Source organism: Seriola aureovittata, chromosome 4, assembly GCF_021018895.1.
Source record: "Seriola aureovittata isolate HTS-2021-v1 ecotype China chromosome 4, ASM2101889v1, whole genome shotgun sequence".
Taxonomy (NCBI): Eukaryota; Metazoa; Chordata; class Actinopteri; order Carangiformes; family Carangidae; genus Seriola; species Seriola aureovittata.
In genome coordinates, this window is record NC_079367.1 from 24,609,603 (window position 1) to 24,632,969 (window position 23,367).

General features: G+C 40.3%; 2 protein-coding genes across 3 annotated transcripts in view; both read left to right on the forward strand.

The window, feature by feature from the left end:
• The window catches only part of gab2 (GRB2-associated binding protein 2), a 36,452-nt gene extending 31,760 nt beyond the window's left edge, over positions 1-4,692 (forward strand). Inside the window, exons 5-10 of one of the 2 annotated variants that reach the window (XM_056374021.1) lie at positions 156-253; positions 444-723; positions 883-973; positions 1,168-1,270; positions 1,405-1,524; positions 2,061-4,692. In XM_056374021.1, the coding sequence (XP_056229996.1) occupies positions 156-253; positions 444-723; positions 883-973; positions 1,168-1,270; positions 1,405-1,524; positions 2,061-2,204 (836 nt within the window). In that variant the 3' untranslated portion in view covers positions 2,205-4,692. Of the gene's footprint in view, positions 1-155; positions 254-443; positions 724-882; positions 974-1,167; positions 1,271-1,401; positions 1,525-2,060 lie in introns of both variants that reach the window. The other variant, XM_056374020.1, reaches the window with a different exon arrangement.
• Positions 4,693-8,443: 3,751 nt separating this feature from the next.
• zmp:0000001236 (mastermind-like protein 2) overlaps positions 8,444-23,367 on the forward strand; it is a 34,046-nt gene continuing 19,122 nt past the window's right edge. Inside the window, exon 1 of the mRNA XM_056374604.1 lies at positions 8,444-9,768. Coding sequence (XP_056230579.1) covers positions 9,358-9,768 — 411 coding nt within the window. The 5' untranslated portion in view covers positions 8,444-9,357. The remainder of the gene's footprint in view (positions 9,769-23,367) is intronic.

Consider the following 23,367-nt stretch of genomic DNA (forward strand, 5'->3'; position numbering starts at 1 on the left):
TTTTGTCTAAATCTGCCTCTATTGCAGTGATTGCTGTACAATATCTGACTCATGTAGGCTTGGCATCGCACTGTTTCACTTGAGGAGAAGTTTTTTTCCTTTTAGACTTTATGGCAGTGGTAAATATTGATTTCTCTCCCTGCGTCTCTCCACAGGCTCCTCCTTTGAAACTAACAGCCATCACCGTCCCATCCATTTCAACAGCTCAGGCCAGTCCGTGGAGTCTGTCAATGATGGGTTCAGCTCCTACCTGGTGAGTCAAAGTCTCCCTTTTACCGCACTCCCTCCTCAGATAGACGCTGTCAGTGCCAAAACGTAAACTGCACAGAGAAAAAATGCATTTTTCTACTTTATCTGCTCCAGTCGAGTGCTGCACTTTTCCTGTAAGATCGAGCCCAGAGAGTTTGAGAGAGTCATGTGTCCTCTGTGTCTTTTAACACCAGAGAACGAAAGCCCCTCTGACTCGCTCAGACAGCGGCAACTCAGATGACAACTATGTGCCCATGAATCCTGGCTCCTCGCCACTCAGCGCTGCCCAGGCTGACAGTCCTAAGAATATCTACATTCCTATGAGCCCTGGGCCACATCACTTTGATTTCCCAGGATTCTCTGCAACATTACCTGCCCGTAAGGGGAGCAGCGCCTCCCTGTGTCACAGGCCCAGTCGTCTCAGTGATGTTACACCACCACCCATCAACCGCAACCTCAAACCTAACAGGAAATGTGAGTTTTTGGCAGCAAAGTTTTCACAGATTTAATAGCGTGGATTTTAATTTTCTTAATCACTGTTTTTGGCTTTGAATCTGCTCTAAAGTCTGCATTGTTAATTGTATTACAAAGACAATGATTTTTGTTGACAGTCTCTGCTCTTGTTTTCCTCAGCGAAGCCAACACCTCTTGATTTGAAGAACAATGGGATCATTGATGAGCTGCCATTTAAGAGCCCGGTCACCATGTCCTGGATACGGCCCATGTGAGTCTCATATCAGTCATTCAAGCTAGGTTACCCAAGGCCACTCTTTCTCACATACACACACACACACAAACACACACACACACACACACACACACACACACACAATTTGATGGTACAGACTGGTGCTGTATTTTGTTTCTGCCTGAGGTCAGAAGGTAGAAACACTCTGAGTCTTGTCTGCTGTGCTTCAGGCCTGCTATGAACTCCATGTCCTCCCAGCATTGTCGACCCATCTCTACACAAAGCATCACCAGCACCGACTCTGCAGACAGTGAGGAGAATTATGTGGCTATGGTAAGTCCCAATAGCTGGAGGGGAGATCAGGAGAGCACATTGTGTTCTTTGTTTTAATGATCCACTTGTTTGCATGCTACACTAACTCACTGCACCCTGTGTGAGTAACACCTCCCTCCTGTCCCCATTAGCAGAACCCAGCGTCTACCTCTCCTGCCGTGAGTGGCACCAGCAGCCCGGCCCCAAGGAAGTGTGGCAACGTGGACTACCTAGCACTGGATTTCCAGCCTGGGTCGCCCAGCCCACACAGAAAAGTAAACAAAACGATTTTGTAGACTTAAAGGAGCTATTTTGTAAGTTGTGTTATTGCTAGACAGCCAGCATTAGCATTAACAGCTGTTTACTTACCAGTCTAGAAGAAATGTGCGAGTTCAGCATCAGACTTCATTCCTTTACTCACCAAGAGCTGTCTCCAGCAGTGGAAAGCAATTACAATTTTAAATCTTATCTCTATCACTTCTTTTCTTCTCCTGAACTGAAGCGCACTAACCAGCTAGCCTCAGCCAATCTTGTCCCTTCCCAATAGTGACTCACTCAGCACCTCCAATCTGCCCTGAAGATGTAGCACTGCTCAGAGGGCTTATTATAACCACTTGTATTATAAAGACAACAATGACCAGAGCTTTTGTCAAGCAACAATCACCACCAGCCGCTCCTGGCAAGAAACCGTGTTTGACGACAGAGAAAACTTACAAATAGCCTCTTTGACAACATTTGTTCTTATTTCTACCACAGTTCAGTCCACGACTCAGGCCAAAATCTCACTCCTGCCTTATTTATCATTCCACAGCCCTCTACATCCTCTGTGACCTCTGATGAGAAGGTGGACTATGTGCAAGTCGACAAGGAGAAGACCCAAGCACTGCAAAGCACCATGCAGGAGTGGACCGATGTGCGGCAGTCTACTGAACCTGCCAAAGGGGTCAAGTCCTGACACTGACCTTGTACAAAAAAAAAAAAAGACAAAAAAACAAAACAAAACAAGATTCCAATCTTAAGTCAAGCATCTCCAGTGTCATGCTCCTATCATTACTATGAATACTGGTTGGGCTTGTTTAAGACTGAAATGTTTGGACAAAAAGCCATAACCTATCCTATGCCTGTTCTCTGTGATGATTACTACTGCAGTGCACTGCTAACATGCAGGATATCAGGCTATATAGGTGAAGCGCCCTGCCAAAGCTCTTCATGCAGACTGTTATAACAGTGTATGGACAATTGATAATGTGTATGAAAAATATCATCCTTACTTATCAATCCATCCTTTAGAAATTGCAAGTATTTCATCAAAGCTGTCCCGCCCACCTCCTCTGCAACAGTCTATCATTTCTTTTTTTTTTTTTTTGCATCAAGTAGATAATTTACCCAATTGCTGCCATTTAACACAGTAGCAGAGGCTAACTGGTCGATAACCATTTTAATATACTGTAAGAGTATGCTTAGTGGTCTCAGGAATGCCAAGATGCACTCCAATTTTGGCATGCAGGCAGACTCTCTCTTTTCACTTCAATCTATCATTTGTGCTGAGTCTTGCAGAAGCAGCAAGGAGATTATTTTCACTGCAGGCAATCATTTCAGCTTAGCAGTGCATGTCTGGTAAGGGGGGGGGGGGGGGGATACAGCGATACAAAGGCCTGTGTCAGAATCCCTAATGATAACTGTGCATGACTGTTGCCTCAGTTTCAATTAAGTATGAGCCCAAACCATATTTAAAAAGCTGTCAGGCTGGATGGCAGGCCAATTATTTCAATGCAGGTACAAAAAGTCTGTAACGTCCAAATGTACAGAATGAAGAAAACAAGACGAACATGAAGACGTATCTTGTGTCTTTGTAGGTTTGACTTCAGTGGCTAATTCACTTCAGGTAATATTCTAATACATTTCATTTTAAATGTGCACTGACCAAGAAAATTACTGAGTCGGAGGAAGTAAAAATAAAGCAGTTCAGATACCCTCTCTCTCTCCCTCTCTCTCTCTCTCTCTCTCTCTCTCTCTCTCTCTCTCTCTCTCTTTCCCAAGACCATAAATACAAGCTAAGTAGAAGGAGAATAGCATATTTATGTTTTCCAGAATTCTGCCATTCACTGGTTTATGTCTGAGGTCTTTGATACGCCACACACTACAGCTACGTCTCTGAAGAGTAATTGTTTCCTCTATGTAAATTATTAATAGAATGACATATTTGCGGCACATCTTGTCGACTGTTTGATGCACTTGTCTGAGACAAAAAGTGCACCACAGTAATGTAATGTTGTGCTATTCTTGCAAAGATAACCTGCCACAATGAAGATTTGCCAGTGATCGTAGTCACTTAAAAATAGTTGAGCAAAGAATGTTTTCTTAATTTCATAAACTCTTCTATTTGTTTAATTTGCCTTATGTTTTCATTTCAGTTTAGACTGTAAATTTTTGCCTTGAAGAAATTTAATTATTTACCATATTATTCAAGGAAGAGCCATATTGTATTTAGGACAACTGAATGATCAGTTTCTCAACTTAAGTCCAGTATTTCACTGTGGGCTGGAACCACTGAAGGGTGAATCCCTGTTTGAACCTAATATGAATAGTGTGGCCATACAGTGCTAGATGGTATTAATGATTAATTCATTAAGATTTACTTCCTAATGTTTTTCTACCATTTTTACTGCTTTTTGTATTCTTTTTATCATTATTTTTTACTGATTCGTGTAAGCAAGTGATACTCAAGAAGAACGGGGTCAGGCTACATTAAGCTAAGTTTGTTACGACGTGTATTTTATTCCTTTTTAAATTCCCATTTTTATGATCTATACATGAAATGGGGAGGCTGGCAGTTTGAGTTGCACTTGCAAAGCCCTTCCTGGGCCAACTGTGATTCAGAATGAGCGAAAAGAGGAAAGAAAAGACTGAAGAAAAGCCTGTCTCCCTGTCAGTCTCTGAAGTGAAATGGATGTGTAATTTATTATCTAGAGAGACCCGTTGTAAGCAGAGAGCTGTGTATGTGTTGTGGTAGATTGTGAATTGTAGTATGTTAAATGACAGCCTGACTGGGCGACACTGAAAACACTGCTCAGATCTACTGTCAGACTGTCACTGGGTTGACGTACTGTACTAGTAGAGAATTCATTTTTTAACCACTTTTATTGCTACTACTGTAAAGCATTTGCAGATTGCTCGTGTTTTAATTTATTAATTTATTGTGTGTTTTGGAGTTGATAGTTGTAAAAAGGAAAAAAACAACAACCAAACAAGGAAACCGTCTCTCTACTAACACTGATGTATGCAAACTGTCTTGATTTTGTGAAGCAATATGACAAATAATGCCAGTGTGATGGTAATGTGGTACAGTTAACTTGGGATTCACAAGAATACAAGATTTTGTTATTCCTGTATTATGGTAGACTTAAACTGTGGACATAGAATAAATCAAGAAGTGAAAGTTTGATGTGAAAGTTCCTCTTTAAATCCTTTTTTTTTTTTTTTTTGACAGCAATGGTACCTCGACTCATCTCTCCCCCGCAGATTTTCAATTGGTGCTGTAACATGTAGAAGTTTGATGTCTGCTGCCCCCTGTTGAGTAGGACAGCAGCTGCATCCGTTGGTGTTTATGAGATGACAAGCTACTGTTACTTTAGTCAAGTATTCCACACATGGGTTTTTGAAAGCTGGATATATACTGCAATATACATTAGCCACTTTTCATGCCTGTACACTGAAGATTCCTTTCATTCCAAAACCATAAAAATTTTATTGCTGGAAATTGCACATTAATAATGTTGTTTTTTACTGAAATACAAGTAAAAGTAAGGATTTGTTTCTCCACTAGTCTACCTATTAAATCAATTGTGCTTCAAGGTATTATTATCATTTTCCAGCAATGACCAATGACTAGTACATAATTTTCTGTTAAGAGTAAAAATGACTAATCGTCTAAACATTTCTTAGTCAAATCAAAACCTTAAGGACATATTAGTTGACTTACTGACTAAGAGAAGAAGGTAGGAAATAAAATGTGCAATGAAGAAAAATAATTCATTACTCATCTCTTGCAGAATGAACCTCCTTTCTTACAGATGACAGTGATACTGATACTACTGTCTAGTCAGACACTGGCCATTATTGACCACACATGTACTGGGCTGCTCCTGGTATGAATAGCAGGGGGAAAAAAATCTGTTTCTTCACAATATTAACTCATTAAAATGATGCACGGGGACGTCCATCCAGAAATGTATTTGTATGGCTGCAAGCATTTGCAAATGTTACACAAGTTCGTCTGTATTTCTCTGTATGACAATTTAAGATCCACTGGCTCTGATGAAATTCAGCAAAATTCTTCATTTATTTATAACATGCATTTCTACATTGTAGAGGGTCTTATTTTATTTTACTGACAAAAGCAGTAATATCTTGTGCTGTCATGCCTTACTATAATTTTTGTAGTTAAATCCCCACTGGACTTCATGAACCCATAAAGCATGATGTGATTTCTGCTGCCAAATTATTATTGAACTTGTAGTTTAAAGGACTAAAACATACATTTTTATTCAGTTATCTACCAGCAGAGTGTTCTACAGGGGTATTGCTGTAAATTATGAATTTAAATAATCTGTTGTCATCCCCATGTGTTCGTGGTAATGATAAACTCATGTCCGACAGACTAATAGTAACCAAGAAGGCCATGCTAATGATTCTGATGTCCGACAGGTGGGTCTAGGTCCCATTTCCAGGTCAGAAGGTGGTCTGAGTGTGGTAAGAGATTGTGTTATAACTGCAGAGTCAACAAGTTTGTGATGACAATAGCCAATCTTTCTTCCCATGTCAAAGCAGCCTAGGGCAGGATGCTGAACCCTCAATGACTCTATTGTTATCATTATTATCATCATTATCATCATTATCATTATTAAAAAGCCAGCGAGGCAAGTCAGTGTCCCAGAGGACTGATTTCTCTGTGGGCTTTTTTCAGTGTGGACATGTTCTTATGTTTTTGTGGTTTTCCTCCGAGTTCTTCAGTTTCCTTCTACTTTACAAAAACATGCGTCCTGTTTCTGTGTCAGTGTGTTTGCCTGTCTGTGGTTGTAGCCTAAACCTTTTAGTGCACTGGCATCTAGTGCAAGTCTTCATCTACTCTGACGATGAAGTTTGCAGCCACCTACGACCCTAAACTTAAATTATCAAGTGGTGAATGAGTCAAAGTGTGTCTGTTACACTGAATCAACTTGAGAAAAGAAGCAAAACCAACTGAATTCACTTTACCCTTGTTTTAATTTGCAAGGTTCTTCGTAGCCTAGACTTTTCTCACATTTTAAGGTGTTTGTGGTGGAAATAACTGCAGCCACACAGCAGCAAGTGTCGGTAACCCCCATGCACCGATGCCTTTTTTTTTATTTTAGACTCTATTGTCTGTTTATACCCCTACTGCACATACACAAACACATAAATGATGAAACATAGTTCTTTACTTCATACAACATACCTATTGTTTATTTAGTATTTGTTAGAAAGGCATGAGTTCTATTTTTAGCACACACATTTAGTTAACTTTTTTATATGTAACATGTATGTTTATTTATGTAAACTTCTCTTAAGTTGTTCTAATTCTGTTTTAGCGGTGCTGGGGTTTTCCCTTTCCTCTGCTGCTGGGGTCATCTGGCCAGGTCGGGCCTCAGGAAGCAGGAGTCTTAAGTAGAGGAAGTGCTCATTAAGACTGAACCAAGTGCCTGCCACATCACGGGGGGACTGGGGTTATTTAGATTGATTATTGTCAATTCTTTAGATTTAAGTTTGGCATTAGGATATTTTTCTTTTTTAGAATCTATAGGAAATGTATTTCAGTCTACAGACTAACTGTAGTGTTTTGTTTATTTGTTAGTGAAGGTGTTAGTGTTTATGTTACCCCCTTTGTGTGTACAGCTGGTCTGATCAACCAGTATATATGTTTCCTTTTGTTCTTTGTCTGTTAGGTCAGTTAAGTTCTGTTAGATAAGTTGGTTTGTTGTAACTTTGCTCTCGCAGCCTGTGTTTAGTTCTGTTAATTTGACCTCTTTTAGGGGCCCAGGGCGTTTTGCTGTTTTTGTAAAATAATTTGTCTCATTTGGGTAAAATAAAACCCTTGTTTTTTCAAAATACACCTGTGACTCCTTATGCCTTCCAGCTCGGTCCCTCACAGCGTTGATGTGTACATTAAGTAGGCAGTCAGCTTCTGTATTAGCCAGACATTTAAAGAGAGTTGTGAAGGTTTGAAGTTCATATAGATTTCATGCACAGCAGCCTCTCTCAGTTCCCACAAAATGAGACCTCAGTTGGACAGTATGTATAGGATCAAGTCAGCAGCCAATCAGCTGCTTTAAGTGTTTAATTCATTTAGTGGCTTGCTTAGATTTGTCTGCTTGTCCACTCCAGAGAGGGCGATGAGTGGGCAATGATTGGGATAAAAGTAATCTTTCTGGCTGTATAGGAAGTTGTGTGCGATCATGAATGTGTAAGTATGAATTATATTTGTTCTTTCATTGTAAATACCTGAGTGAGTGCTCAGTGGATTAATATGTGTAATTTGATTTTGCCGACCAGAGGGCCAGTGGAGGTTAACTGACATGCAAACTCATTGCAACTTGGCATTATTATATTTGCAGTTTTATTGTTTATTCCTTTGCGTGAAGATGTGATATAGGCCTATAGGTCGAGTTGTGAAGTCTTACAAGTTAATACTTTACTACAAGCAAAATATATTTATATAATATAAAAAAAATATTTTATAGGCCTTTAGGTGTGAGTAATTGAACTTGTTCAGTTATATTGTATTTAATTGCTGTGATATTACTGTCAGACACCTTGTAGTAGAGTATAGAACATCTGAAACATTTAGTAGTAATTGATACACCACAGAGATTTCTAACACCACCGTCAGTGAGTTTTATTAAGAGATCTCAAACACCATCACAAGATGTTTGACCACAGGCTGTTACTATATCTGCCACTACACTTCATCAGCTACTCCCAATAAATATGACACTAATGCAAACATCAGTGTCACATTTAAAAACATTAGTGAAATCTTTCCCCTCTCCTGTCACGGTCCAGGCCTGGCAGGACAGTTCACCCCTCACTCCACTAGAGTGTGCATTTGGACCCAGCCACATTCATGCGAGTGTGTCATGTCAAAAGAGGAATGTTCATACAATGAGGTTCTGTGTATAGTGGCTCCGCTATTGCTTCGGTGCACCACACGGACAAACGATTGTCAATGGACTATTTGAGACGGATCTCAATCGGTTTATGCAACGGCTCCTCGCGTTTCGACTGCGTGGTTTTTGACTTGTAATTTGCAACCAGATCCCTCTTATCCGGATGGAAAGAGAAAGACAGAGAGAGAAAGGACTAATTTCCTAACAAAAATGCCGTGAGTCTTGAAGTTTAGTGGGTTTCGTGTGTTTGTAGGTTCTCCTATTTTGGCGACCAGTCGCTTACTTTGAATTGATTGTTGGCAGCCGTACTGTTTTCTTTTTTTTTCTGTTTAATAAGTGTGGCACATTAGAGATAAAGTAAGCTGATTATGTGCCATCGATATAGGCTACCCATCGGTGAAACTGAAGTGAGGGATTCATAGTGAATGTAGCTAATTTATCTGTGAGCAGAGGTCGAGTCGTTAAGCAAGAGCGGATTCATCCCAGCTGTGAATCCATGAGCCTTTCATGTTGGTAAATCATTTCAGTTTTAATTATAAGCTGACACAGTGCGACCCTTGAGGAAGAAACCACTAATAAAATTCTGTAACATTGGGACTTTTCAATGCCCCTGTGGAACATAGGATGAGTTTATACTGACCGTATCTCACTTTACAGGCAAGTGTTTTTTTTTTAATCTTGAACATCGTTATAACATTTCTCAGTTTGACGAGATCGTTGTGCAAAGTATCTGTCAACAAATACCATAGGCTACATCGTCTTTCTCTCTTGTGAGTTTGTTCGTACAGTCTAGTAGGCTATTTCTCTTTTCCACATGGGATCATAGCCGAGTCCATACCTATTGTTTTCTTCCATGCCCGTGCTGTGGTCCATTAAAAGCTCAGTGGACCTCAGTCTCTATAAACTTGTCAGGGACCTGCGGGCATGGGAGAAGCGACACCTCAGTCTGCTCCAGGGGCATTCGTACCCATGTTGGGTGTCGGTTTAGGAGCTATGCCCGGTGGGGTCGGGAACGGGCCGGTGGTGGCCACCTCCAGAGGCTCAGCGGTGCCACAGCTGCACAACGCCATAGTGGAGCGTTTGCGCGCCCGCATAGAGCTGTGCAGGAGGCACCACTCCACCTGCGAGAACCGCTACCAGAGGGGTCAGGCCGAGAGCTCTGACCGGGAGCACGAGAGTACGCTTCACCTGCTCAACATTGTCCACCAAGGGCCTGGGAACCGAAAGGCAAAGGGCAGTCGTGGTGGATCGAACCAGCAACCTCCAGAGTACAGCAGGTCCAACGGGGAGCAGAAGGGCTCGGAGGGCGAGCAGAAGCTTTCCACACGTATAGCGGTGAGTTTTGTTCTGTGGTTGGGGTCATTTGGTGATGATGATGAATAATCAGTATTGTCACCAGTAATTATGGCAAAAGTTGTGGTGATGATGAGAACAAAACTCAGACCAGGAGAGATTACAAGCATTTTTTTTTTTCTGCATGGTACTTGGATGTGTCAATCTGCTGCTCAGCTGACAGCTGCAGTTACTTCAGTGATAATCTATCAATTAATGTCTCTACACATACTACTCCAACATCACTCTGCTGTGACTTGATGAACAAACAGTTGAGGCCTTGTCCAGCCTTACTGGACATAACCAAACCCAGACCAAATGGCACCACATGCAGGGAATGTTTTAAAACAACAGTAATAAACGCTAGGTTCCTGATTTTGCTGATTAAAGGGAGCCTTGAAATAGATGGGATGATGCAGGATCACAAAGCTTGTTTGCAAAGCAATTCATTTAGAGGAAATGGTTTTGGGGTCAATGGGTCATGGCGATGTTTTACATTTACTGCAAACCGTGTCAACAACTTCTACTGTGCGACTGATCCAAACAGATTGATGCAACACATTCTGTGGCTTGTTTAACCCATTTATTATGCACTGTTACCACATTTTGCAGTACAAATAATTCAGCTTCCTTTATTCGTGACATTAATCAGCAAAATATCAAGAGGATGCTGCGTGTCATTGAAAAGTGTTTCTCAAAGCGTTTTTAACATGAGGGCTTTTTGGTTTTTTTTTTATCTCTGAGAGATCCTGTAATTCAATCCTCAGAGTGAAGTAAGCTACATTGAGAATAAAGGATCATGTAGTTTGCATGCTCTCCTTCAACAGCAGAGCCTCACAAAGAACGCAGGGTATAGGGAAACTTTACTGTGAAACGCAGCAGGGCTTTCTGTGTGCCTGCTGGTGCTGATAGGACTGACTTCCTGTATCGCATCTGGTAAGGGCACAGCCAGTGAGATGTCAGATTTATTTTGTTGTTTTCTTTCATTGGGCATGAGGGAGTTCGGCAGCTAGGCTATGAATTATTTCCCAAGCAGTGTTTCAATATGATGTCAAAAGGGTGAAAACTTGCAGATGTTCCTGCACTAGATTTGCTTGAGATGCTGGATGGAAAAATAAACAATGTAATATTTTTTTCCAGTATAGCCATAAAAGGGCAGTGATGATTGTCAGTTCATTTATTGTCATTATAGGAATCGGGCACAGGATAGGCCTACTACATGTCAAGCAACTGTATTGGCTCATTAATCAAGACATTAGCGTACAAGAAAAGTACATTTTCCATATAGCGCTAACTTAAAGTGCACTTAGCTTTCTAGCTTTTAACATATTTAGTTTTCATGCTGTTAGGTACAGTACAGCTGTGGAACATGATGGGAGGCAAGACTCAACAACACAATGGATTAGACTGACTGTCTAAAAGAGGTCAGGGAACATCATTATCATGTACTGTTTCATTTTCAACTGATGTTGACTCTGGAGTAGAGTGTTCTACACAAAACTGATGAGTGCAGCAAGATGGTGTGGAGGAAATGAAGTCCTGGCGTACATGTTTATATCAACCCTGAGGTTAATATGTTCTTTGCAGCTCACGATGATTGGTTGAAGCAGAACAGCAGAAATTGCAGAAATCCCCTTTAGTGCATTTATATGGCATGTATCCAGCATTTGTGCTGCAGAGAGTTCTTTCTTGAATTTATTCAAAATGTGTAAAGTGTGGAAAAACTCTTGCAAGCAAATATTTAAAAGATATATTTTTGTATCATTTCTGGCTCTAAAGACAGTTAAACTTTTGTTTCAAATATTTCCTGGGGTGCAGCTGTAATTCACCATACTACATTCTTTTGAATTAAAAAGTAAGGCTTCTACAATGGCCACATCTGTGCATGTTATTGACTGTTCACATTGGAATTTGCGATGGAAATGTACACCAAGTGAGGGGCAAACAACACAATGGATTATGACCGGCTGGGAGCGCGGAGTGAGCAGCACTTAACAACGGTGCTCATTGAGACCAGATTAACAAAGGATATTCTCTTAGATGAAATTGGAGAAATGGGAAAGAAGAAGAGATGAGAGCTTACTTATCCAACCACTCATAAAGTGATTTTCCTTAATGCTAGCATGAACTCATCGAAAGCTTTCGGATATTCATATTTTAGATTATGTTTATTCACAACCAGTTTTTCAATCTTTCTCTTCATACCTGTATCGGAAAATGCATTCATCACAGAAATAGGTCACAGAGTAGAGCTTACAAAACATTAGCCCTGTATTACAATGTACAGACATTCAGTTTCATCAGATCAGGAGCCAGCAACCATATTACATCGTCGATCAACGATACAGATAGTGAGTACAGAAAATAAAAGCTTAACAAACATAAGCCTGATATAGCCTTGCTGCATGTAGCATGTCATGCATTGTCATGCCCTATTATCATGCGTTTAACAAATGGCTCACTAAGCACCTTCTTGAAAGATGTGCTGGCCATGAAGCTGTTTGAAGCACAAGGCCCCCATATAAATGTTTAGAGCCACTGAATACATTTCCTGCACGTGTTTACTTAAAGTCAAACAGGCCTTGAAAAAGCAGTAGGCGAGGGATGCCTGGTGATTAACAGTCCTGTGTGCACTGGGAGGATTTTGTTATTTCCCAGTCTTGTTGTAGTGACAGATCTGGGAACTATAGGCCTAGAGCAGCATGTGCTCTGTATTCTGTTGTGTTTGCTTGTTATGTTTTCCCACTCGTGACTCTGTGTGCCATCAACATGGCAGCAGCTCTTTTTAGTTTTAGTTTTTGTCATCGTAGTGCTCTGAAACTCAAACTGCGCAGCTGCAACGTCCCCAGTTCGACGCCGTCCTAAGAACTTTGTCATCCTCCTCTCTCTCCCTATGTTTCCTGTCACTCTCTACTGTAAAACCTCCCAATAAAGGCACAGTGCCAAGATACTCTTAAGCTTCACATCTTAATCTGACACTATTGTAGCATCTTGGGCAAATAATAAAAAAATTGGCATCTCGGTTGCACTTTTGATGACACATAACATGTCCCCAACTTGGGGTCAGGACCCCCCACACAAGGTCACAAGATAAATCTGAGTTGTTGCAAGATGATTAAGAGGAAAGCAAAAAAGAAAAAGAAAAAACATTCTGCTACAAAAAATTTGGTTTATTTTTTCAGACTTTGCTCTAATTTAGCCTTTTTTTTTTTTCCTTGGAAGTTATTGGGGTCGAGAGCCAAAAGGCTGGGAATCGCTGCATTGCAGGATTAAAAGTTTATATTTATATACTATAAAAAAAGTTGTCACACACATGAAAGCTCAAATGCAAAATGTTTGACATCTTTTATATTTCACTTTGTTGAACCGACATGACACGAGTGCTGACCTCCTTAATTCACCATCACTGAGGTAACTGCAACTTCCAGCTGACCAGTGGATTGACAGCCTACTCAAATAGCATGGAGAAAAATAAATTCCTTGTGCTCTCTTGTGGTCATGTATGATGGATGAAGAGTGTGTGCATGTGTGTGAGTGCGGGGCGGGGTGTGTGCAGTGTAAGTGTTTCCTGGCATACCCTGTTTGGCTGTTGAACCGCCTGAATCAGAGCTGCCGGTGGTCTGATTTCAGCCTGGCTCGGCTGTGATGTGAAACAATTAGCCCAGGTCCATGGGGGCCACCCACGGTGAAGCCCACAGCTTTACCCAACCCTGTGGATGCAAAAAGGATCCATGTTCAGCCCACAGATCACTTCCATGTTGTCATGGGAAGGCTGAAGTTTTTCTTTTCAGGATAGCTGGCTGTCAGTTGATGTGAATGCTGAATTACATTAAGTCCCCTTTAGCGAGGAATGGAATTGCTGCGGGTGCTGTTTATTGACAGCGTGGCTACACTGTAAAGCCTGATGTGATTAAGCTTGTCTCATTGTGTGGACCTTAGCTGTGAGATGAGTTGAGCATCTCATAGTGCTCTGATTAAAAGACATTAAAATGGGCCTCCATATACTGTAGTAAAGCCATCTGTTAATCTCCTTCTTCTATTTGGGATTAGTCATCATTCCAAGATATGGTTTAAACACAGCCACAATCCAATTCTGTTAATGTATAGTGCATCTTCTGGTGTTGAATATGTGTTCAAAATCTCCTCTATTATTAAATGTTTTTATTTTATTACATTTAGAATGTAAAACATTTGATAGTGTTCTGTTTTCAGCTAATGTTTAGTTATTGTGATAGTTTAAAAAAAACTATTAACTCAGAGGGGTGTTTATTGACAGTAACCACAGTGCACCACAATAAGTGGCTGAGAATATAATGCTACTTTATACAACTGTTATAAACTTGTTAGCTTGACAGATTTAAATATTTATTGACCTATTCATAGCTTTTATTTAACAAAATGATACCCACAGGCACCAGAGTAAAATATGTTATGGAGAATGATTGAAGTTTAATGATGTTTTCGAATTGAAAAGTTCTTTTTATACTCATTTATTCAAATACTTCCTGATTAATTTCTGGCAGTAACATGCTTATGTTTCTAAAGTGGATATTATGACTTCTCCATGTATACATTTCTGTGTTGTGTCCTCTGATTGACACCACATAAACAGAAAGGGGTCTCTGTTGCATTTCGCTGGCTTTTTTTCTGATACACATCAGCCAGATTTACTGACTTGCGCCGTAAAGGTTGGGGCTACGTGACATTATGTTCTGGACATTCAACAGTCATATCCATGGCCAGTTCATAAATTTTGAGCACCAACTAGATCTACGTAAGCACAGCTTGTCTATAAGGAAGAGGGAAATGGTAGGTTAATATCACACACACAAAGCTAATGCTGTGGCTTGTCAGTTTCCAGGAAATTACTGCCTCTGTAGGACATTTGTTTGGACAGTATGTTGATTCTGACTTCGTTAATAGCTACTGTATCATCTTCTGGCTAAATCGTGCATGAAATGAATGTCTCTATTCCCCAGTAAACATAGTTTTATGATAACATCAGCGTACATGTGTTCTAAACAGCTTAGCTACACATAAATTTTGTGATCATGATTGCTATGTCCTCAAGGGAGAGCAGGGTACAAGCTCCAACAAGCTTTTCTTCTGGTAGCCAACCCAGACGCCAAATTTTTTTATCAAAAGTTCACTGATGACTGGTATTTCTCAGAGGAGCTTTATTTTTCAATCCCTTTCAGTTAATGACAACATTTACTAAAGATGTTATTATATAGACTGTATTTTCAGACTTGTAAACTGTTTTAAATTCATCCAATGTCATGATATTAAAAGTCAGGCTCTCCAACAAATCATTAGTTATAGTATGATGAGGTCCGAGTATGTCAAAGGAGAGAGAGAGAGAGAGAGTGTGTGTGTGTGTGTGTGTGTGTGTGTGTGTGTGTGTGTGGTCCAAGAGATTCTGCTTTTTGATTTTGAGGATGTCTTTAGACCTAAGCAGTTGCTGTAGTGCTGCTTCTCTCCACCTCAAGGAGATCAAGTATCTGTGGATTTTTTTTTTTTCTTCGTGGCTCTCTTTTCTTTGTCAGTCCAACCATGCTGGCTGCTCCACTGACTACCCGGCTCTAAACAATGTTGTTAATGCCAGAAAATATGCATCACTTCCTGTGCACCAGTGGATTTTTCCCAGAAAAGACCTATGAGACACTGGCTGTTAAGGCCAACAGATTTACAGTAAAAGCTTCCATGAGCTTTTGCTGAGTTTACATGAGCTTCCATGAGTAGGTTCTATCAGTCAGTGAAGGAGAATAGTAAAAATGTCAATAAAAATGTGACACAGGTGTATTGGCAGCAAAGCAGGTGGGATTACAGATGAGCATTTAATAGTAATTCATAAAAACTTCCCTGTTTGGCTCAAGTAGTGTTCTTTTCATACTCCCTTTTGTGTGAACTCTGTTATCATCTATCAAGGCCATGTATTTGCTTTTTTTTTCTATTTTTAAGGCTTTAAAATTTGCTTATGGAAAATCTGAGAGGTGGAAAGAGTTGGATCATATTCATTTCCTTTGTTGAGATGTCCAGTCGTGCTGGTTTTACACTATAATCTGACACCTTTGGAAGGTAGCTAATAAAACTAACAGTCACCATTTTGATAAGTCCAATGTTATGTCGGTGGAGGGGAAAAAGGAAATCCAGTATAATTTCTTTAAAAAAAAAAAAAAAATGAAAAAAAAAGACAAGGCTCAGCAAATGTGGTGCCATGCAGCAGCGTGTTGGAAATAGTGCTCTGTGAATCTGGGACATCTCTGTACCTGGCAAGATTTGTATTTGCCTTCTCCTGAAACGAGGACACTTTCATTCTTTTCTGGACTAATTTAGATTTTGTTAACAAGTTCCAAAAACACACAGAAAAAACCAACAACAAAAAAAAAAAACAAACAAACAAGTAAAATAAGAAAAAACAAAGAAGAACATATGACTCAAGGACGACGGAAGTTTCCAGACACGCAGCAGGGCAGTGAGGACGTGTGTCAAATCAAAGGCATTCATGGATCATCTGTTATACAGTAGTGGTGTTTTAAGAACCCCCCTCATCTCCCCTCCTTCTTCCCACTCCCCCACTCCAACACACTGAACCACCCATCAGACACACACACACACACACACACACACACACACACACACACACACACACACACACACACACACACACATCCCACCCTGCTGCACACGCCTCATGTTTTATTCAGCAGCCTATGGGAAGGCTGTATCTGTCTTTGAAGAGTGCTGCTGAAATCATGTAGTAGACCCATCTCATCCTCAGTCTTCAAGGGATGATACAATATAAGTGGATACATGCTCAGAGGAACACAGGCCTCTCACAGTCCAGGTGGGCCGGGTCTGCTCAGCTGCCGTGTGAGATATACAACAGCGTGGGCTTCAGGGTAAATTTAACCTGTAGTTGTGCTGGAACCGCTGCCCGCACTGGGTTAAAAAGCCTTTCCTCTGTAGATGTCTGGTTGCTGTCCTTGGCTGTGGCCTGCATGCTTTCTCTGGCAGAGCCTTTACCTTCAGATACCATGCTAATATTGTAGAGAATACATGATCAACATCAACCTTGCAACACCTCTTCCCCGGTGGTGCCGGGCTTTGTTGTTTCTGTGTGTCCAATCTGATCATTTATACTCAGTGTGCTAATAATTTGCAGGTCGTGTATATCTGTTTGTTTCTTCTCACATGATAAGAAAAAACAATTATGATGTGATATGTCTAAGGCTGAAATGTAGTTGATCAGAAAATCAATCAAAGGCCGATTTTGCTAATTGTTTGAAGCCACATATCAAGCAAAAATGCCTAATGTGTTGGTGTCATCTTCTCTAGGGTGAGAATTTGCTGCTTTTCTCTATTTAATGTTATTGTTATTTGAATACCATGTGGTCTGGGAAACTGTGATAAGCATGATTGTTTTGTTTTTTCTGACATTTTGCAGTCAATTAGTTGTGGCCTTGGTTTTGTCTACGACATTATTTTTTATCTAAAACTCTAACCTGTAATCTGATCAGTTCACCTAAAATTAAATTTAAAAAAGAAATCCAAAAATGGTGCTCAATTGTTCTAAATTTCCTTGTTCGTCCTCCAACTGGAAATTAGATTCTGCAGTAGACTCTTGTGAATATGCGTAGATACTTGTTTCATGTTTTGAATATGAATTACCCCAGTATTCAGTGTTTCATCCAAGTGAACATTTCACTCGGTTGAAATACCTCCATTCCCAAGGGGTTTGGATTAGAGAGTCCCCACTGTATCCCTTTGTTGTTGATTTGTGCTTTCAGCATGCTTCCCGTTGTTGCCAGCACTTTGTTTGAATTTTCAAGCATTATGTGGACCTAAGGACACAAAAAATATCATCTGTGCCACTGCTGTCAATGGGGAATTTTAGGAGGACTAATAAGCCTGCATTAGTGTTCATTGTATTTATTAAACCCATTTGACTGAGGAAACATGTTATTTCATGGCTTGTCATCATCTTGAATTTAGACATTCAAATATATGTGAAAAAAGGAAAAGGAGAGGACCATGTCTGTGTACATCTCTATCTTCAGAGGGGCCTAGTAGAGGTATCCGTTCATGCCTGATGCGATTTCTTCTGCTGAGAGAGCTCTTTGAGGTTTGTCAGGTTTTTCCTGCTTGACTTAATTGAAGAGAGGGCAGGATTGTGTGTGAGGGAAAAAGACAGAAGGGGAGGGGAGGGGGAGGGGGAGAGTAGTGCCTTGGAGTGTCTTTCCACAAGTGCTTTGCTACCCAGCGCTGAAACTGGAACCCTGTGGGAACAAACATGTTCAGGTGTATTTTATGTGCCGTGCATGGAAGGTATATTGAGGGGACAAATTGCATGCAAAACAAAACATAATACAAGTAGCAGCACTTTGTTGCCTTGTTTACAAGAGGACAAGGCCTAGAAAATAGACATTGTTTTAACTCTGTGTTATTGATGTGGTTTGGTTTGGGATTGTTTCATATTGTGCACCAACTTGACAACGGTGAGGGTTTGTTTTCGAGCCAAATTAGAGCAGTTGTGTGCCGAGATAAACAGCAGCTTATCTATAACTGCTCCCACAGTTATCTGACTATCAGCCACCTGATATGTCAGAGTTTCCTGGACTTGTGTAGCTGATGTTGTAAACAGATCAGATTATCACAGTTGCCACTGGAGAACTGGGTGTGGATGTCCACTTATCTGTTACCGTGTTCACACAATGTCTCGGTCCTCACCTTTTGCCGAAATTCTTTACTTCAGCCTCATAAGTCTTTATAAGTCCACAACAAGATCTATTTATCAGACAAAACCATTCAAACCATGAATTAAATCAGCCATCTCGCTCCTCTGCTGAGGAACAATTGGGTTCATAGCAAAGCAGCTTTATTTGCAGGACTTCAAACAGCCCATTCTCCCCAGGGTCATTACCCCGCTCAGGAAATGAGAAAGTGGGCTCCTGATGTCACTGGCAAACCCCTTGAACAGAATGCTGGGTTAAACCGGGAGGGAAGGGGGTGGGTGGGGGGGTGGTAGGGCCATGCTAGATCAGAGTTCAGACATGTTTACATTACAGCTCAGGATATTTCTCAGAGCCCGGCCAAGCTGCTGAAGTTCCCAGGCTCCAAAGTTGCGGAGTGCTGAAAAGAGGCACAAGCATTCACTTTTTCTTCTCCTGTCCTCTCTCTCCCTCCCGCTCCTGTGCTCTGGGGTCTAAGTCATAGTTCAACCCCATTTGCATCGTTCTAATGTTCTGTTCTTTGCTACAGTTGTCCTTCGGGAATATAATAGATGTGAAATATATGAAAGGTGAAAGTCACAAGCCTGCTTGATATAGACAGTGTTTGCATTTCTGAAATGTTGCTGACATTGTTTTAGAAATGAATGTCAGGAACTAATAGCAAATTCAGCACAAGTTTACATTACTATTTTTTTTTTCTTTCTGTCTCTAGTCCTTGACATCTCCTTTTCTTCATCTTCCTTTTTTTTTTTTTCCTTTCTTTTTTGAAGAAGAAGAAATAAGCATATCCTTCTCTCTGTCTCACCAGTGACAATAACAATATCTGGCAAAGCACACAAGGTGAATTCTGCCCCATTGATAAGATGAGCATCTGAATTAGAGTTAAACCAACACCCTGAGCCAATGTTGGTATTTCAGGAAATATCATCAGATCCTTCCAGTGTTGTCAACTTTACGGAAACAGGCCTGACCACAGCAATTAGATATAGCTTGAATGTTTTTATTTTTCATATTAGACAGCTGACTAGTTAAATCATTCATGTGCAGTGTGGCAGAATTTCATAGAAGTCAGTAGTCCCTCGCCCTGTCTAATGGGGCTACCAGCTGATTTAAACAATAGAATCAGTTTGGATTTCACTGGAGACCTTAAAGGATGAATCTGGTTTAGTACAACTTGGATCTTTCTTCATAGTTTTGGACAGTTGGCAGTGAAGATGGATTTATCTGGAAATGTAATAACATAGCTGGACAAGAAAAACAAGTGAACTGAACATGAGACGGGTTTAAATCAAACCCTCTAAATCCTTGTCATTTTTGGTCATGGACATCATGGTCAGATTTGAAGTAGCTAAATATCAAAAACAATATTTGGCTGGTTTGCAGCTGCTTCATTAGAAAATATAGATACTGGTGCTGTTTCTGCCTTCAGAATTTCTCAACTGTCAAATCCTAACTCATATGTTTCAGACTGCTAGACCAGCCTGTCCAGAGCCTAAGATTCAGGTCTACAGTAGGAACATAGATGGTCTTGTTTCTTGCCTCAGCTCTGCCAATAAGGTTGAGAAGTGGCAGCTGGAATGTTTGTGTTAGTGCTCTGCTGTGGTGAGGTGTCACGGTGCTGAGCTATGCTCTGGCGCCTGCTCTCTCTCCACCTTGCCTAGAGGCACACAGACACTGCTGTTGCATCGACAGCACACACAGGAGGTGAAACCAGGGGAGGATCTCTGGTCTCTATCCGCCCTGTCGAATCATCTACAATCTGCTTTTTACAGGAAGCAGGCCAACAGTGACAGAGGTGCTGCATGGCTTGGTGGCTATTTTAGACTAATTTCAGCTTGTACCGAGTATGGCATACATTGGAAACTGGTTTAATCAATTATTATCAAATGATTTTGATTTCAAATATACCAGTGCTCCAGTTAAAAGTAATAACCTTTTGTTGATGTTACCAAAAATGTCTAGTTAAAGGCTGGTTTTTGCTTGGCCAACAACAGCAGTTCCTCTTATTGAAATGAGGCGAAATTTCTCTTAAAAACATTCACATGCTGCAACTTTGTTTATCACAAAAAGTTCAGAAAAGGGAGATGTCCACAAACAGCTGATAATAATAATAATAATAATTAAACATGCATCATGTTTTACATCGTACATGCTGTTTCTGCTTGTTTGCGTGACAAGTGAGAGAAATCTGTTTCCCTACCATGACGGGATTACATGAAGAGGTAATGAGCAGGAATATGGAGCCTCTGACTGAAATCATGTAGCAGACAGGAACAGAGTCTTGCCTGTTTGGTTGATGGGAGGATATATTTCCCTGTAGGTTTTTTTTTTCTTTTTTTTTTTCCTTGTCAGCCAAATTGTTTAAGTTGTGTAAACATATGTAACTGTTGGGCCATTTGTGTAAGTACACTGAGTAACCAGAAAAATTGAAACCCATGCTATATAGTAGTACTAAGTACTTTCTTTTTCTGCTTTGTTTTATGGTTGTTGACACTTTGTCAGAGTTGTTTTTTTTTTTTGAGGATGCAGTTTGACTTTTTGTACTGGATTGCATAATGTGCTACAGAGGTTTCTGTGGTTATTAAGTGCACTTTCAGCTTAAAGTAAGTGAAAATGAAACCTACTGTCTTAATAAGGGCCTTTTATTTTCACCTTCTTCCTGAGAAGTCTTTGCACACTCTCATGGTTTTATAGAAAGGATTCCTAATTCTCCTAAATTGTTGTTTGTGCCCCTTAAAGTTTTTATCTCTTTTTCTCCGCTCTCAAAAAGTGCAAAGTATGTTTAAGCCATCTGGTAAAGCCAGGTGGTAAATGTTGCTTCCCAGAAGATGAGACTGAGTCTTTCAGCAAACAAGGGGGGTGAATCCTGGAACTACATGGGAACAATGTCTAACTGTGGCTTGTGGAGTAAATCCAAATAACGTAAATATGTATGCATTTAAAATGGCACGTCTAAATGTAGCAAAGTTATGTCAAGACCAGATCATGTGTGTTTTCCGCTTGTTGGCCTTTCCACCCAGCACGAGTTGTCTACACCAGAATACAATCTGATTTAACCCTGTGCTAGTGAAGAGGACCCTTAAAACAAACTTACAGTCATATCAGACTATATCTGGCATGAGGAGGGAAAACATGTGTTAGGTCAAGTGCTACCACCCAATGATCATTAATCAATTAATTATTCAGCTCTTCTCCATCGGTTTTCCACTTTCTCAGTTTCTCCAATGCAGCTCATAAGACCGTACTAAACAGAATTCACTAAGAGGAGTAAAATGAAAAAATGTGATCAGTGCTATTGTTTGAATGGTCTCTGTAACGGGGGCTCATTCAAATTTGATTGTTTTGGCTGACTTGTTCTTTTTAATTGAGATGGCAAACAATCATTAAGCAAGTAAAGGCTCATTTTCCTGCTGCCCTGCTTACCGAGAAAAGCCGTGATGCTGCATTCTTTTCATAGCTGTTAGTGAGAAAGTGGGGTTATTATGTGTGCGTGTGCATGATAACAAGAAGGAGAAAGAGAGAGTGAAGAGAACATTCCTTTCTCACTCCCACTCTCCACCACCACACCCCCATTGCTACTCACTGCCACCCCACCCCCAGTTTCCTTCCTGTGCTTTTTTTAGAGTCTATTGGATGTTTTTCCCACATCCGGCAACAAAGCCAGCCTTTTTTATGCCATAAACTAACAGCATGGTGTTCTGTGGTTCAGCTACACACAGGCATGGTCAAATGTGATAAATTAATTGAGGCTCACACTTCCCTAATTTCATGTCCTCCTTCACTTCACCCTAGTTGGGTGCAGTATCTCCTTGAAGAGCAGAAACAGTTTCTGTCATGTACTGTAGGATATTTTCCGTAAACGGTAATAAAAGTTACATGCAAATACTGTGATACATTTTGGTTGTCGATATCTTGGACTTCAGTTTTAGCACTAGATATGAATTTGAGACTGTAGGCCCCGAGTTTGATGTGAATTTATATGATTTTATTTAGTTTTTACTGAAATTTAAAGGTTCCATATTGTATAAAGAGAGATTTTGATGTCATTTTTGATTGTAAAGCAGAATAGGTTCTATATTCATACTGTGAAAGTATCAAAGCGGAGAAATGCACATGGCCTGTATTCAGAAACTGAGCCTTAAAACGAGCCGTCAGGACTTCCTGTAACTTTGTGATGTTACAACAAAACAGCCACTACTCTCAGCCACTCACCGAGCCCGGCCCACCCAGACCAACCACCCAACCTTGCAGGATTTGGTTTCTCTGAGTGTTTACCTGAAATCTGCTATATTTCTATTTAATCACTCAGAAAAAAGTCAGCCAGTTTACAACAGATTAACCAGTTGTTGCTAGAGCTCCAGAGAGAAGCCTGAGAGAGATGATGTAAAACTACATTGAGATGGTTTTTGGTTCTTAAAACCAAAAATATATGTTCTTGTGGATATCAAAACGTCAAATACAAACCAGAGAAGTTTAAAATTCATCTTGGAACTCATCTCAGACTACAGGTAGTTGCCATTGACTGACATGCTTGAGTTTGTGTGCTTTCCACACTGTTTGTCCATGTTACAGTAAAAGTTACCTGCATTTGTTCACCTTAGATTTTTAACCATTTATTTTACATAATTGAACAAGTGGTCCATAAATGGTCAATTAAGTGGGCCACTGGCCTACAGAACATATGGTATTTAAATGTTTTTAGTCTAATACTTATTCCAAGAGTTAGTACATTATACCAGAACAACAATTTAAGCACTGATTAAAAATACTGACTATCAGCGTTTGTCCTCATTGTCATTCCCAGTGAATTAATTTCCTTGGTAAGAAGGAATTTTCCCCTTTTATTATGCTGCCTTGGCTGAGTTTGAAT